Raw genomic sequence first — 17,561 nt, 5'->3', positions numbered from 1 at the left:
GTAAGCGATTCTTATATATATATAGATCAGTCTTTAGTGTTCTATGTTGTGTTTTGTAGACAGGACGGTTGTTTGTGTCTGGTGTTTTTTCGTTTTCGACCCCTTGGTATGTTGCACCTCTCTTTAAGACATTCTCTGTGAATTTCGTACAGGTGCCATTTGCCCCAATTTCTGAAGACATAACCCGCCAGATAAGCTTAACAAATGTTCGTGTTAACCTTTTAGATAAAGGATATTTCTTGTATAAAGGTCTTGCTCCGTATAAACCTATTCGTAAGTCTAAAAATGAAAGGCTTGTTTGCATTATTTTGTATATCCTTGTTTGTATACGGTAAGTCTCTTTAACTCTGTTTTTTTGGTATTGCCATTTACATGTATGACACGTATGTTGATAGTCACCATTAAATTTGAATGTCAAATGGTACTTTATAATGGGAATATAATGTTAGGTTAGCGTTCCCGTTCCCGTTTGAAAATTATCATAATCATTAAGTGTAAATTTGAACTGAATGGATTTTGGTAACTTATATTTCATGTGTTAACATTACGGCTTTATCAAACGCGAATTAAATGTGGTATCGATGTTTTGGTTGTTTGACTCCAGTTAAAAAATACATATTTCCAAGATATCAAGATTTGTATTATACCTTACACAACGAAGAAAAGGGTAAATTGTTTGTTTGAACATGAATTTGCTTAACTACTGTTTTAAGATGATGTCTTTTAATCCATATCAACAGATAGATAATTTCTTTTAAAAGTCGAACAATAATATATGTCAAAAGATTACCAATAGCTAGGTTTCCACTCTAAATACGAACAGTATACAATAAATATTTAAGGATTTGCATGGAAGCTTTTATGTTTTAGTACTTTGATAGTCATACGGCTAGTATACGAATATGTGTATGTATAAATGTATCTGCATTTTACATTCAAATATCAAAGGTTTTAGTTGTTGTCAAAGTGGATGGCATTATTACTCTGGCTCATGTTTTAAAGTCTTTGGAGAACGAACAAAATGGACCACTGCTAGGGTAAGCATAGTAAACAATTATATGTTTTTTTTTCTCGACTGGAAAAATTGATAAAAAGTAGAATCGAAATTTGCTTATTATTGGTATATTTTCTTAGAATTGATTTATTGACTGTACCAAGTCAGGAATATGAGTATGACAGTTGTTTCCATTCGGTTCATTTGTTGATATAGATAGTGTTTGATTTTGGTTTTTATGGATTTCTTCTTTTGTAATTTACCTTGGAGTTTGGTATTTTTTGTTTATCCTTCACACAATCTCTGTGTGATTAGTTTATTTGTGTGTCATTAGAAACTCCTTTTAATTAAACAAATATTTGTGATTGTTTGAATAACATTATTCGTGATAATACAATACCAAACCTAGAAACTCTGAAATTTTTTTTGTCTTTTAAATGAATAATTAAAAGATGAATATTTCACTGCATCTATCCAAATGAACTTGAAATACATGATACCAAAGCTATAGTTTATTATGCTTCATATCTTGATTTGCATCTAGAAATATAATTCAATTTGGATCATTTGAGAACAAAAATTTGTGGCAAAAGAGATTTTCACATTGTGAAATTTCCGTTGCTGTATCGCAACATTCCAGCAACAACTGTATATTGTGTATACTTGTATATCTCCCAGATGATACGATATGCCAGGTCTTGCGTTTTCTATCTTTATTCCCTTGATAGAGCGTGACTGCTTAGACTGCTTAGAATAAAGTTTTTGCATCAAGGATTTCAGATTGTAAAGTTGAAGTCATTTCTTTGAAAATTTTACCGACTGTACGGTATGGGTTTTTCTCATTGTTGAAGGCCGTATGGTTTCCTATAATGGCTTACATCCACTTCATTTGAACTTTAAGGATATTTGTCTCATTGGTATTAAAGATAACAAAAAACACAGGTTCAAACAAAACTAGATACACAATATCATACTGTACCAAATGAAATTGAGAATGGAAATGGGGAATGTGTCTAAGAGACAACAACCCGACCAAAGAGCAGAAAACAGTCCAAGGCCACCAATGGGTCTTCAACACAGCGAGAAAATCCCGCACCCGGAGGCGCGCTTTAGCTGGCCCCTAAACAAAAATGTGTACTAGTTCAGTGAAAATGGACGTCACACTAAACTCCGAAACATATAAGGGTCATTATCAAAAAACATGCAAATTTCGATGAAGTAATATTTGGAAAAACGATGTCATTGTTTAAAACATTTAAATGTGTCCCTCTATTCTATAGTATGGTAGCAACTATTTTCAGAAATATGCAATGGGAAAAATGAAGGGTTCCTTCAATTTTAACAATTTTAGGTCATCCTTTGATAGAATCGTGTCAATGGTGTTACCAATATAAAACATGCATTTAGGTACTAACTATTATTGTTAAACATCAAACAACTGTTCCAATTTGTTGTTAAGGTTTAAATTACTACTTATTGACATTATTCCTCTAGCTATACATTCTTTTTAAACATAAATTTCAGAATACATTGTCGTAAAAAAGTTGGCTGTCCTAATTATGGCTGTTGTAAATACTAAAAAATACACTTAAATTGAATATATGTATAATGTATAAGATGAAATGATAAGAATATGCTTAATCTTTCGTATACAACCTAAAAACGATTTCATTTATGAATAAAAATTAAAAAGTATCGCATTTTTATAGTAGTAACACCACTGACTCTTCAGTAACTCCAATGACACAAAAGTATCACCATTGACAACACATTTCAAATTTTACTTTTATTAAGTACTGAACACAAAACAGAGAACACTGAGCAAAAGAAAAAGAAGAAAAAATAATTCTTAGGCTTAAAAATCTCAAATTATATAACATAATATCAATAACTAAAAATGTCAGTAGTGTTACTAAATAGTGTCATTGGTGTTACCAGCATACACCAGTTTTTGAAAACTTTGTATATGTAATACATGATATTGTTAAAACATTGTTAAATAAGTATTGTTTGTTATAAATAATATGATGTTTCGCTTGTTAAACATGAAAGAAACACCTAAAAATGCTGATTGTCATAATATATTCAGTGGTGTTACTAAGCTGGTCAATGGGGTTATTTTATTAAAATGGTCTCACCATTGACAGTAAAACCATTGATTTTCACGTGTTTTTTAAGGTTTAGTTACAAAATAAGGGCTCCATTCCCCTATTTTATATGGTGTTCCTGGTGCATGTTTCTACAATCAATATATTTCATAATTCAAAGTTCAGGAATTTAAAAAAAAAAGATTTTTATAAGGGTACACCATGGACACTATTTTCAATTACGATATAGCTTGTACTTACTTTTAATATTTTTTTACTAAATTTTCAACATAAATGTTTGTTTTCTTTTGCATAACATGCTTACAGGTAACATTGCTAAGGGAGAAACTATTGTAAATGCTGAAATATTGAGAAAGATAACTCTTACCCTACCAATTTGTCTTTTGGTTACACCATTGACTTAAAAAATGAGACTTTTGCTTTTGGTTAAATTTGTTATTATAAAACCAACATACACCTTCCAAATCATTAAAAAAATGCTTGTATGTATCAAATGCAATAAAAAGTGATAATTTCTAATAACAAATGATATGAATAATAGCCCTATTTCAGGTCTGAAGGGATTAATAGTAAAAAATAACAGTTGATTCTGGCTATATCCAAGGGTTTGAGAAAAAATTAAGAATGTTTTTATAACATTTCATACTGTAAACTGTGTATAGTGTATCACAAAACATTCATATCTTTCATATGCAATAGTTATTTTGATACATTTTGATATAGTTTCATGTCTTTTGACTTGAAAAGACCAAATAACATAGTTTTGCATGTTTTTTTGATAATGACCCATAAATGAACTAAAATTTAAAAAAACATACAAGACAAAGAATGTTCGAACTGTCGATGAAAGCAAGCTAAAAGTACTTGGTATGAAATCATCCTATCCGACATTCTGATATCAGTGGTTGTTATTCATAAAACATTTCATACATTAACGTCATAAATAGAATAGGAAGATGCGCTACTCAACAATGCCATTTACAAAAGTAACAGAAAATATCAACCCAACAAGCATCGTAAACTCGTGTTTAATTTATGATGATGTAGTTCACAGCATTTTTTACGATAATTTTTGTTTGACCTTCCAGTCCCGTTGTCACCATCTTGGTGCCCAATTAGCAGAGGACCACAGTCATGGCACTCACAGGTTTTTAGTTAGTCTCATTAAAAGAGATCACAGTAAGATCCTTATTAAAAAGAGAGGCGAAATATACCAAAGGGATATTCAAACTCCTAAGTCGAAAATAAACTGACAACGCCATGGTAAACAAAAAGAAAAAGACCAACTGACAAACAACAGTATACAATAAACAACATAGAAAACTAAAGACTTAGCACCAAGAACCCCACCACCAAATACCGGGGGTGATCTCAGGTGCTCTTGAAGGGTAAGCAGATACTGTTCCACTTGTGGCAGCCGTCGTGTTGATCATATTAAATCTAGTTAGATGTGTTCAAGTCAGCTTTCATACATATCTAATATAACATGAATCAAGTAAATGCAAGTCGTCACATACCATCATTTATCTTACCTCGAGTGTGTATTTACATGAGCAACACGAAGGGTGTCACATGTAGAACAGGAGCTCCTTACTCTTCCAGAGTACATGAGATCCTTCCGGTTTTTATGTTGGATCCATGTTACTCAGACATCAGTTTTTATACTTTTGTTTGTCTTTTAGTAGGCTTTTTTATACAATGGAGTTGTCAGTTTGTCATCAACTAGTGACTTTAAATATTCCTTTGGTATCTTTTGGAGTTTTTGTTGTTGGCACATATATCTATGATAAGTATGAACTAGACACCAAAAGACGATGATGTTAACTACTATAGGTCACCATACGTGTTTCTACCCTTTCATCACTTGAGAAAAATTAGAAACTAGTGTTCAGGGTGTATATATTGTACAAGAAAAGATGCACTATAATAAAAACAAAGTAATTCAACAGTTTAAATTTTTATATTTTATTTTTTGAACCTGACTATAAATATGGATAATTATTGTAAATGGTTAAACTGATAAGTACAGCATGATCATTTTATGTTAGAACATTGTCAAAAATTTAAATAGACAATAATTCATTTGTGAATAGAATAATATTCTTTTATTTTGTAAAGATTCCGTTTGTGAATGATTTATCTAGTATGGTTATACTTGATGTTTTTAATTTTAGAATGACTTTTTAATCTAAAAACCAAATAAAAGGAGTTGTTGGGTAATCATGAATGAGACCATAATAGTTATTCAACTTCACATTAAAACAGAAACAAAAAAATACATCAAGATATCTGCAAATAAAGGTCTTAAAAAGTATGTCATATATAAAAGCTCTAAATTGCTCCGAGTCTAAACAGGTGGTGAATATATTGAACAGAGACTTCCAAATATCTCGCAACAACACCACATTAATTCTACAAAGCATATCAAACCACAAAGATTTTTTGGGAAAGTTCCTTCCTGGACAAACATATTAACATGATGGAGGATTTTGGTATATTTTAAAACCCCACCTTTTTTTATATTAAGTTAAGTCTGTATAAAACACCTGTGAAGAAATGAATGTAATGAAAATACATAAAAGAATGTTTTTACACTTTCCGTAACCTGTAAATTACAGGTTACGCAAGTTCATCTCCAATTGGGGATCATAAGCCAATTTACTATATTGGAGCAACTGACCACAATCTTGATTACGACTGGGAGTGGGAGAGTACGGGTAAAGTTGTTTACCCAGAGATGTTCGGCAAACATCAACCTGATCGATATGATGGTCACGCCCAGGAGTGTCTAGCAATCAATGTGAGAGACGACTGGAGTAAGTACAAATAAATAATTAGTAATCAACAGATTAGGATCTTTCAACAATCGGTCCACACTAAGCATTCCTAATGCACACCACTTTCCCAAATATTTTTAAAATTCTAATAAACACACGCCATTGCTTGTAGATGGCATCTTAAAAATAACGTATGAACCATGTTGGCGTGAGGACAATGCCACATATATTTAAAAAAAAAAATAATTCAAAAATGATAGACATCTTAAGGGTAATGTACTTTCAACGCTAGACAGATTCTATAATTATAAACCAATCTGGAATGCTTTGATTCTAGACAAATGGTGAATACATATAAGCCTCTAACGAGGTTCCTGACTAGAAACAGACAAATTCACATATGTATGTTTTATGACTTCAATCCTAATGTGACGATGAAATTTTAGGAGAGGAAAATCTAAAAAAAAACTTAATCCGCCCGATATTTTCCTTCTTTACACTAAAGTTTACTTTATAAACTGCATCAATGATCCAAGATATAATCAAAGTTTAAGTAGTAAAGTGATATCTTTATCAAAAGAAACAAAAGAAATGAAACACAACAAATGAAAGTGTAAATCGCCAGTATATAAAATTGAGAATGGAAAAGTCAACGAAAAAAAATCTCCTCATTTAAAAAGAATAGAATAAAATCCGTTACAGGTAGGATGATAGTAATATGGATGTTGTTAAATTATAGCGAATCAGCTTCCTTAAACTTGCTTTGTCAACGGCTATTGATAACAATGATTTTCCGCATACACAGTCTGTCAGAGGCCTTCCAATAATCACATTATTCGATACATAAAATTAAACATTATTTCAACAAAATTGAAAAGGAATTTGTTTTAAATATTCGTTTTATCATCATAACCATTTTTAAGAAAAAAATACTCCCACGTTGGGAACTTTTAAGAGTAACCTAGCATTTATCTAATAGATAAGATTTGTCTGTGTAAAGAGCTCATGATAATGAAGAAAAAAAATTTTTTTTCCAATTAACATATTTTTTAAATAGCACGTCATTTGAATCGTGCAGTCATTTTGACGACTCGCGCGGTCAGTTTGCTTTGTATATTTCAGTATATAAGACTACTCAATTGCATCTATTTATGGATATTTCTACAGGTATATTTAAATAACTAAACTTCTTTTCTATTTGTATAATGATTAATGTGAAGGGGAAACCGGTACAGTTTATAAATCAAAATAAGTAATAAAATTAACAAGGTCATATTCTTTTTCTTTCAACTAATTGACATTCATAATAACACATCACACCATCCATAGATATTGTTTTTAAAAAGTCAGTTTAAAGTCCATTTTACCGAAATTTGATAATCAGGTACCCAATTTTACTAGATAATTGAAAAAAAAAATCATGGGACTCGCGTTTTCGGAACCCAGAGGCATTACTTATATGTCTTTTGGTGTTTTTTTTTGTCCTTCGTCACTTGGCTGCTAATTCGTGAACGAATACATTTAGTCTGTGTATTCATCCTTGTGGTTGTAGTTCGGGTGTTTCGCATTTTTTCGTGAATGAATATCTGAATTTTCTTTTGTTATATTCATTATAATAGTGGCTATGGTTCGAGTATTTAAAACACTCTTTTCATATATATAGCAACGAAGAATTGTGAATTTGAGCAAAGAACTAAATATTTTTTATCGTAAATGCATACACAAATGTAGAAAAGGTATAAAGATTAATTCTTTTCCTTCAATGTGTAAACAATTGTGTTGTATGTCATGAAGTCATAGGCAGTTGTGAACCCATATAGTAGTCCATAATGCATTGCAACTCATTCAGTGGATTGGCCGGTCAATCGCCCAGAAAAAAAAAAAATTCGTGTTTGTAAACAGACACTTATACATGTATTGGCGGGAGCATTAGTATGCTACATATTGAATATCCGGTTAAGGAAATCGGATGCGGATCAAGGATTTTGAAAAAAAGGGCTCATCTAGCGTAATTCATTTCTAGTAAAACGATTGCCTGTTTTACGTTTTGACAATTTCATAAATATAATTTCATATTTGTCTTTTTTAATTCTATAGTAGTTGGAAATGATTATATCCATACGGTTCACATCTATATTTAGACATTATATAACTGTAATGGTGTGTTAACTCCCCTTTTCTACTCAAAATTTCATATTGGTTAATAACATTTTCATTCAATGTTTTATCATTACAAATTATTAAAATTGAATAGATTTTGGTATTTATAATTTATTTAAGAAGACATATATTAAAATACAGAATTTATTTATCTTGTTTTGAAAAGTTTAAAAAATTTAATTACCAAAATTTAGAACCTTTGAAATTTATATATATAGTATTTAATAAATTTTGATAAATTGTCCGAGGGCTGGCTAATCTTAATCTAAAAGGATAGCGCAACTGCAACTAACCCACTATTTGATTTTGCTCCATTTCATGTTGCTTTCTAAAATAAATGAAAATTATGGGCTAAAGGTTTTACTTGAACAATTAAATATACATTTTGTGTAAACTGTTTCCGTTTCATTAAGTTTAGACTATTTTAGCGTTTTACATTTGGCATCCATTGTCAATCAGTCAATAAGCTAGTATTATCTGTGGTACGCATTCCCGAATCCACAGCAACATTGCTCCTTCTACAGATGTAAAATTATGTTGATTTCATAAGATTCCAATCAAGCTGTTCATAGCCGAGATCGTTTAGTCGGTGGAAACAAAAGTCATAAGGATGATATTAACAGTTCGAGTTCAAACCTTGTACCCGGAATGAAATTTTTTCATCGTAAATGTTTTCTGGACCAAAATATTGTTTTTATCTTAGAGGTATAATATATTTCATTTTCATATAATGACGATGATTTTGTTTGTGTTTTTTTATTGTCAAAGAAGTAGTTTTACATCCGTGACTTTTATATCACACTTTATTCAAATTGGAGTACGTTCAATGTTTTTTATGGTTTTAAAGGAAATGTCCAATTTATTTTTTCTGTTGTATCGGTGTCTTTCTATATATTGATATTGCTATATGGTTATACTCAGGAACGTTCAAATGTCGAACATAATCTTCGTTAAAAAAATAACACCCAACATGAAACAAATTAAATTTTTTTGAAAAGAACATGAACAAACCAAGACAAGATTTCATAGATTGCCGAAGCTAATTATCAATGGGACAGAAATCCAGTTTATTGACATGTATTGACAATCAAGAGCTTTAAGAGTATAATTCAAATATTGATTTATGTACTCGTGGTATAGTGGTATCATGCATAGACTGAAGACTGTAATGATTAACGATGAAAATACGCGCGTGTTAGAACCCGTCATATGAAACTCGTTTTTGAGAGGATAAAAGATCGTAAGATCTTTTTCTTTTTTAGTCATGGCGTTGTCTTTTTATTTTCGACATATGAGTTTGAATGTCCCTATGGTATCTTTCGCCCCTCTTTTAAAAGTAAAAAAAGTTATAATATAAGTTAACTTAACACAGTGATCAGTGGAAAAATAATCTAAGGTTGGAACAATAGACTGACGTCAGAGAAATTGGTTAATTAACAGTACTGAATTGACTGTAAGAGAATTGACTGAACAGACAGAATTTACAGCAGGCAATTAATCTGAATATTGATTTAAAGGTTTAAATTACGGCTGTTACTACAATTTTTAAGGCGGGTAGATAAACATGATAACAATTCTTTCGGTAACTGGTACTTTGCCAATAAGAAACATGTTCACATTGGAATTATGTATCGTTTACCAGGAAACTTTATATAAAATAACTTAGATATTATCAAACACTGTGTGCATTTGAGTTCTGTAAATTTCAGATATAGATTTCAATAAAGTTTTGAATTACTGTGTATATATATTTATTTCTGTAATTCTTAGCCGATTTATCCTGTTCCTGACCTGTTGATTATTTTTGTTTAATCAACGTGTGGTTTCTTTGATCTCAGTTCTCCATTGTTGTCAAAATCTAATATGACGTCAAATAATCTATTTGTTTTCTGAATTTCCTATTGTGATGTCACGAAAAAAGGAAACCATGTCTGACGACGTCACATAGAGAGAACACATCTGTTTGCAGATCATTTGGAAAGAAGGCTTGCGTTTGTCTGCCTATCGTCTAAAAATCATTATAGAAACAGATTCCACAATTAAATTTCGTGCAATACGATATTTCTCAATTATTGACAGTTTAATTTTAAACATTTAAAACGCTCGGCAAGCCTCGCATTTTCATTTGAAATTTAACTATCCCGAGTAGATAAATATCGTATCACACTCGATGCAGTGGTAAAATCTATATATATATATATATATATATATATATATATATATATATATATATATATATATATTTATATTGATAAATGTAGTATTTTTTTCAAACATGAACACATCCAAAATAATTAGATTGCTTCTTGCATTTCATCATCTAAATTTGAAGTTAAGTTGTTATAAAAACAACATTTTTGTATACTTTACTTCTGGCTGAAAACTTGTAGGAAGGTTGCGTATGAGGTATCTATCTTTTATGATAAGTCAGACAGTATGGCCGACGCGAGAAACCTAGTTTTACACCAATTTGATTCACATTAAGATTGCACAAATATACAAGAACACAAAATTGTAATCACAATTGGAAACCTTAAAACCTTAGCTTCCTAATAAATTATAAATTTATAAACGGACAATTAAAGAAAGGTACGTAACAAATCATATCAGAACCAAGGCACTGACTACTGGGCTGATGATACTTTCGGGGACTATTAGTCCAGCAGCAGTGGTATCGACTTAAAGCTAACAAATTGAAAATAATATTTTATAAATTGTATGCGGACAAATCGCTTTTCTAAATTTGCCTTCGCAAGAACACTAAATATCAAATATTTGAAAGCCAAGGATTTAACTTAATGAAATTGCAGGATTAAAATAAAACAAAATACAAAATTGATTTGTACTCGCTAAGAAACAGGAACAAAGCTCAGTGAACCTGTCTTTTGTTCTAGATTCTAAAGTTCGTACAAGAAAATTTTATATTTTCCAACAATTTACGTATTATATAATATATTAACGAATTAAACAGCTATAACTTGCTTACATACACTTCATTTGAACTTTGGTGAATAGTTGTCTCATTGGCAATCATATCACATCTCCTTATTCATATATATATATAAAGTGGTCAATGCAGATTCAGATAAGTCAACAAAAGTATTTTTACGGTTTTATTATCTTTATTTCCAAAGGCGAAAGCAGTAATTGGGACGATGTGAAATGTAACTCTCCTCTTAACATGTATATCTGTGAAATGAAAGACTCTGGGTAAGTATTTATGTTATCCCTACAATTTTGGATCATCTTACATGTAAATTGTTTAAAAAAACATTATATTCAGTCATGTATGAAGAAGCAGCATCAGCGTAGCTTATGTTGTCTATTCAAAGCGGTTACAGGAAAATAGAATTGTGGTTCCTTGAAATTTTCGCAAAAGGCAATGAAACCTATGCTAAATAGACGGCTTCATTTTGTCTGTGCGGCCATGGCCTTTTGATATCAAGTGAAATTATTTTCTAGGTTTTAATTTCCTAACTTTCATCCTCGTTGACCAAACTGTATATTACCTCTTATTTTAAGTAAAACATACTCAATCAATTCATCGTATTATGTGGCGAACACCATATCTGCTATATATTATGATCTACTATTTCTTTAGAACGAGCTGAAAATCCATTCATAAATCATAGTATCTGAAAGCTAGCTTAATAGACAATTCCAATAACTCTCGACACCTAACGGATAATGAGGGAAGCTTACATTTGGGATTTCTCTCTCTCTCTCTCTCTCTCTCTCTCTCTCTCATTTAACCGTTTTCCATATATTTATAAAACATTTCACATAAACATTCAAGTAAAAAGAATATAAAGAAATCAATTACGATTTTGTAATTACAAATCTTCAGACGTGATAGTCTTCAATGGCTGACTACTCCCTTGCCAATAGCGATTCTCTCTATATGTCCCACCATTTCATTATTCCCTCGCAAAAAAGTTCAAAAGCAAAAATGTAACGGGACCGTCCACCCGTTATCCCGATACACAGGTGTTTATAGACCACGGTATATTAGCTACTTAGAATATGAGTTTTTATATACTTTTTTTGAAAGCATCATTCTTTATCAAAAAATTTCACATTGGTTAGTTGGATAAAGAAAATACCGGTACCTTGTACAGGTCAAATACATGTGGTTATAAGGTGTGATACCAGCAAATCATAGTACGTCACATCCGGTTGCAAAAAAAATAAAAAGTCCCTTGAATTTGACAGTTGTAGGAAAAACATCCTAGATTTCATAGCAGTAAAAATTTTCTGATTGATAAACATATATCTTGGGTGTTTCAAAGCACCATTTTTTTTTATTTGGTGTTTCTATAGAATATTTTGGAAACTTGAGGTTACATGGTTACTAAAGCTTGTACACAGGAAAAAAGGGGTGACAATTTGATTGGTTAACTTCCAGTGATGGTTATTTTCTTATATGCAATGAAATGTTATGCGAAATTTTGTCTATAATACTGGACAGGATAAAACTTTACTCATGCCAAGTATTTCTTTATTTGAAACAAAGATAAATTCTACACAATTTTTTGAAAAGTGCAAATTTAACAAAGACTAATAGGGAAAAATCAATGGTGGTATTACACCATAAGCACAGGACACGAACAAAACAATAATACAAAATAAAAAAAAACATATAACAATATAATGTATAAAATATAAATGTGATGTGGATAAGGCTAAACAATATACACAGTACCACTAACTAAAGATATCCTAAGTTACTTTAGTAAAAAATCATTTTAATAATGGAAGCCAGGAATTCCAGCAGAGATTAGTCATGTGAAGAGTCTTTTTCTTGGAAAATATATTCTTTTCTAGTATTAGGTTTTCTTGATAGTTTTTTAGTCCTGTAAAAGTACTTCATTTTCACATAGTTTGTTTTTTATAAATAAAGAATTTTGACAAGAGCATAATGCAGTTTTTTCATTTTATCATTTTTGGTTTTTCTAAATTTCCAAATAAAATTATATCCACGTTAAAAGTGTTTGTGTTTGGTTGCTATTGTATGGCATGTCGACAATTTGTGCTCAATATATCTTCAATAGCTTCATCGTATAAAGCGTTTATCATTTTGTTTTATATTAACTTTCAATACAACTTTATTTTTTACCAAGACTCTGTGTATTATTTTATACAGGAACCAATGAAGTTTTGAGTTTTTTGTGGTGTAAACATATATATTTTGCACGCTTTTCCAATCAAAATGATTGTTCAATCTGAAGGACTACCATATGTGTTGACAGCTAATGTGGATTCATTTAATTTCGTGGGTACCAATTTTCGTGGACTAAGGAAAAACAAAGGCAACAGTAGTATACCGCTGTTCAAAAGTCATCAATCGATTGAGAGAAAACAAATCCATGTAAATACAAACTAAAACCGAGGGAAACTATAAGAGGAAAACAAAGGAACAACAGAAACACTGAAGTGCAACAAAAATAAACGCCAACATACATAGAAACGGACTATTTGATAACAACTGCCATATTCCTGACTTGGTACAGGACATTTTACTAAAAAGTGGTGGGTTGAACCTGGTTTTATGGCTATCCAAACATCCTGCTTATATGGCAATGTTAAAAAATATCGCTAAAATGACAACACTACGTGACAGGAATACAGTACAAACAAACGCAATAACACTCAGCACAGAGAAACGCATAAATAAATAATTTAATAGTACATTTCAACATGTAAACCACAGAATAACAACGGACACCTCCCTTTAACAACAGCACAGCACACCACAAACAGTGACGTATTTTTGTGACGTATATATAATCTTGAAATTCATACAATTACTAGTCCAAACAATTATCATGATTATGACGGTCTTGAAAGGCTATTTTAAATTAATGCTGTGACGAATTCATAATTATTTGGACTAACACAATACTTTATCCACGGAAAATGGAAATTAACTCGACTATACTGACAAATAAGACATATGTGAAATGTACCGAAAATAAAACTTGCATGTCAGTGGATATTTAATTTCGTGGTTTTGCCGAAGTCTGCGTACTATCCTATAAAAAATGTGTGTCATTCGTTGAACATTTAATTACGTGGTTCACTTGAACCTACGAAATCCACGAAAACTGGTATCCAACGAATAATAATGATTCCACAGTAAGTGTAGTACTACTTGTGTCTGATTAATCATTATACATATCTTTCGAGCCTTTATTTGATAAGCAAAATATTATAATATTATAAAACTTATGTCGTATCGTTCTTGCTCATTACTTTAATGTAGCAGATTTGGGTAGTAAATCTGGTCATTGAGTTCGTATATTGGGAACATGAATCAAATGTTACTGCTAAAAATGTAGAGTTGACAATTGTAAAGTAATCTAGTTTTTTATTATTTTATACTAATTCTTATAATATCATTACTATTTTTTAAATGACTCCCTACATTTCCCTGTCGGTGTTAATGTGTTGCAATCTTTGTCTTTTCAGACACAGTGGATCCCAACTTATTGGATGAACAGATGCAGAAAATAGGTTGACTACGTTTATAGACACAAAACAATAAAATGAAAATCGACTTACTGCGACGTTGATTGTGACCTTATTATTAGAATTGCTAATGAGAATCTAATTCTTAAAAACCAAAGTTAATGATATATTGAACGAATTTCATTTCCTATTGTGGCTTTTCCTTGCTAAGGATGTTATGTTGGGTCCCGTTTATCGAGTGTACATTTCTCCTTTGCCTCAATTTGTTGGAGTTTTGCAATATATTCTTAGATTTCAATGTTTTATAGCTAGCTAAACCTCTCACTCACTTGTATGACAATCGCATAAAAACCCATTATAATGACAACAGTGTGTGAACAAAACAAACAGACATAATAGGTAGAAATGTCAAAAAAAGGGGTACAGCAGTCAACATTGTGTTATTATCTTAATCACTATAAAAACAAACAAATATGCCACCAAAGGAAAGCAAAATGGTATATAGACAAAGCACATAAGCAAAATGAAAGACAAGAATACAAAAAATTATCACTTGTTCCTCTGTGTAGCATATTTTACCGTTTGGTTCACTATTAACAAAATATGCTGTATGGAATCCCAAAGTAATAAATTTATATAGTATGCTACCATTTATATATTGAAAAGCATTGTGGATTATTTCTTTTAGACGATTTTTCAATTTCACATGGGGAAAGGTGGTATACAGGGTTGAAAAATCAAAAGTTTTGATAGAACTAATTTCAGAGAAAGATCGAGATTTAAAATTATCCAAAAGTTCTTTAGAGTTATTGAGAATCCACATATTGTTATTACCACTACGCGAGTAAACAGTTTCACAGTATTTCTGAAGACCCTCTTTCACTCAGGCCAGAATTTTTGTCAATCTAATGGACAATTCCTTTATAGAAATGCAGATGAGCCGGCAATGTACCGTTGTTTGTACGGAATTTTGTGAAGCTTAGGTATCCGATACAAACAAGTCCTCAGATTTGCTGTTCAATGTAATGTTCATTGAAGCCATGTCGAAGGACTTATGATTAGCCAAAATGTCATCCTTGTCAAATGATATGTTTTTGTAAGTGGGATTTCAATTAATTAATTAATAGTTAATTTCCAAATTGTGCACTTTGCCATAGTATGAAGTGACGTACACGTTATCAATGAAGGTACGCCTGGTGAATAAATAAGTCAGGGATTTCATTTCCTCGAATTAAATTATCATCTTTCAGTTAAGAATAGTTTATTTAATTAAATTTAAGTATATACTAAATTTTGTGGTTGGTCCTGTAGACATCTTGCTACAAATGGAATATTAAATCCCAATTTTAGCAATGATGTTTACGTGGTTCATCATTTAATGGATAAACCATATAATAATTATTGGTACTTTGAATATCCTCAAAAAACAAAAATATATGCATATGATTGCCATTTATAAAACTTTCCACAAAAACTAAATAACGTGGATGTAAGCAAATATAGATCAACATTCAGTCTTCAACAAAAACCCATACCGTATTGTTTGCACTCTATAAGCAATTCGTCATCGTAGCTCTAAGTCAAGTCTATATTGGAATTTTGTTAGAATATTTTATTTAAAGGATTAAAATTCAACTGGTATCTTCGTTGATTTAATAAATACTACCATGAAAGAAACAAGGTTATGTATACCACGCTATACTTTATCAAATCCAGCAAGTAAAAAAAAATTACTTCCACATAGAAAAGTCAGTATATTAATTTGTGATAAAATTTAGTAAAATGGAGGGAGGCATGTTGGATGCTTTAAGAGAGTAAGCCATTATTATAAGTAGAAAAAATAAGTTGTATGAAATTTTTTTTTAAATGAACATGTCATTTTTGCAAGAAGGATTATTTTTTTTAATCAATATATTTGAATAAAAAAACTAACATTTTTGCATTTTATATCATAAAGTAGAAACATATGCTTGAGGCTAGTCATGTCGATGGTTCGTCTTAGTAAAGGCAGCATTTTGTGCTGTCAAAAAGTTTGGGTATATATTCATGATCAGCAAATAAAGGCAACAGTAGTATACCGCTGTTCAGTAGTCATTAATCGATTAAGCGAAAAACAAATCCGGGTCACAAAGCAATAGAGTTGTAATTTTCATGACCGTTCATGACAAATAATTGCGAAAAATTAACGTTCATAATTTTACTTATTGTTTGGATTTATTGCATAAAGACACATTTTGAAAAAGGAATCATATCTAAGGCATGCAATATAGGTCATGTATTCCATTCTGAAAAGTCGATTGTTTTTCATTGATGTCAATAGTGTTGCAATCATTCAGGTCTTTTTTTTAATGGAATATAAAAACTTCAGTTGTCAAATATGTCAATATTCATTGTGTCAATTTATAATATTGTAGATCAAACTACAAATCAAACCATTGTTGTTTACCTAAATATGATGATTTATTCATTTAATCCCTCCATTATTTAAATCTATCAAAAATAATCGAAAGTTATACCAAATGGTGTCTATAGACACTTTAAAATGTAAAAAACAATGGAACTTGTTGACTGACAATTATTACAAAATTCTAATCCTGGAATCTATGATGACTTTATATGACGAACATTTCGGTCGATATATCTGATGGTGGACTGTTAGTTTCCAAGGGTTATTATGAAATATGTGGTTGTTGAGAATAAAATTTATTCTTTCATCAATAATTTTATAATCAATCAAAATTATTGACAAATAAATATAGATCAGTGTGCTTGTTTTGAGCTACATTTGGAATATTATGATGGGCAATTTGTCTCTAGAGTTTTCATCAGAGAGTCTATACGAAAAAAGGAACTCTAAACTGTATGCAAGATATCGGGAATTTTAAAATTATTTTTATCAAATCTGTATTCAAATCCAAAGGTTTTTTTTTATAATTTCATTTATTTAGTTATTTATGAATGAGAAATATATACTTTTTCATGTAAAAATGTATATAATGTTTTGCATAGAAATAGACACAGGTGTTACAAAAAATTAAGAACAAAATACGGACA

The 17,561-nt window shown here is 30.6% G+C and overlaps 1 protein-coding gene across 1 annotated transcript; it reads left to right on the top strand.

Annotated features, from left to right (window-relative positions):
- The first annotated feature begins 256 nt into the window (after positions 1-256).
- LOC127700425 (snaclec 4-like) lies at positions 257-14,599 on the top strand. The gene is made up of 6 exons (XM_052203878.1): positions 257-331; positions 949-1,037; positions 4,191-4,281; positions 5,721-5,918; positions 11,174-11,249; positions 14,508-14,599. The coding sequence occupies exons 1-6, from the start codon at positions 286-288 to the stop codon at positions 14,533-14,535; spliced, it is 528 nt and encodes a 175-aa protein (XP_052059838.1). The 5' UTR covers positions 257-285; the 3' UTR covers positions 14,536-14,599.
- The last annotated feature ends 2,962 nt before the right edge of the window (positions 14,600-17,561 follow it).

This window comes from Mytilus californianus, unplaced genomic scaffold (assembly GCF_021869535.1).
Source record: "Mytilus californianus isolate M0D057914Y unplaced genomic scaffold, xbMytCali1.0.p SCAF_5, whole genome shotgun sequence".
Lineage (NCBI taxonomy): Eukaryota > Metazoa > Mollusca > Bivalvia > Mytilida > Mytilidae > Mytilus > Mytilus californianus.
Note: the sequence above shows the minus strand (reverse complement) of the source record. Positions and strands in the feature narration are given on the sequence as shown.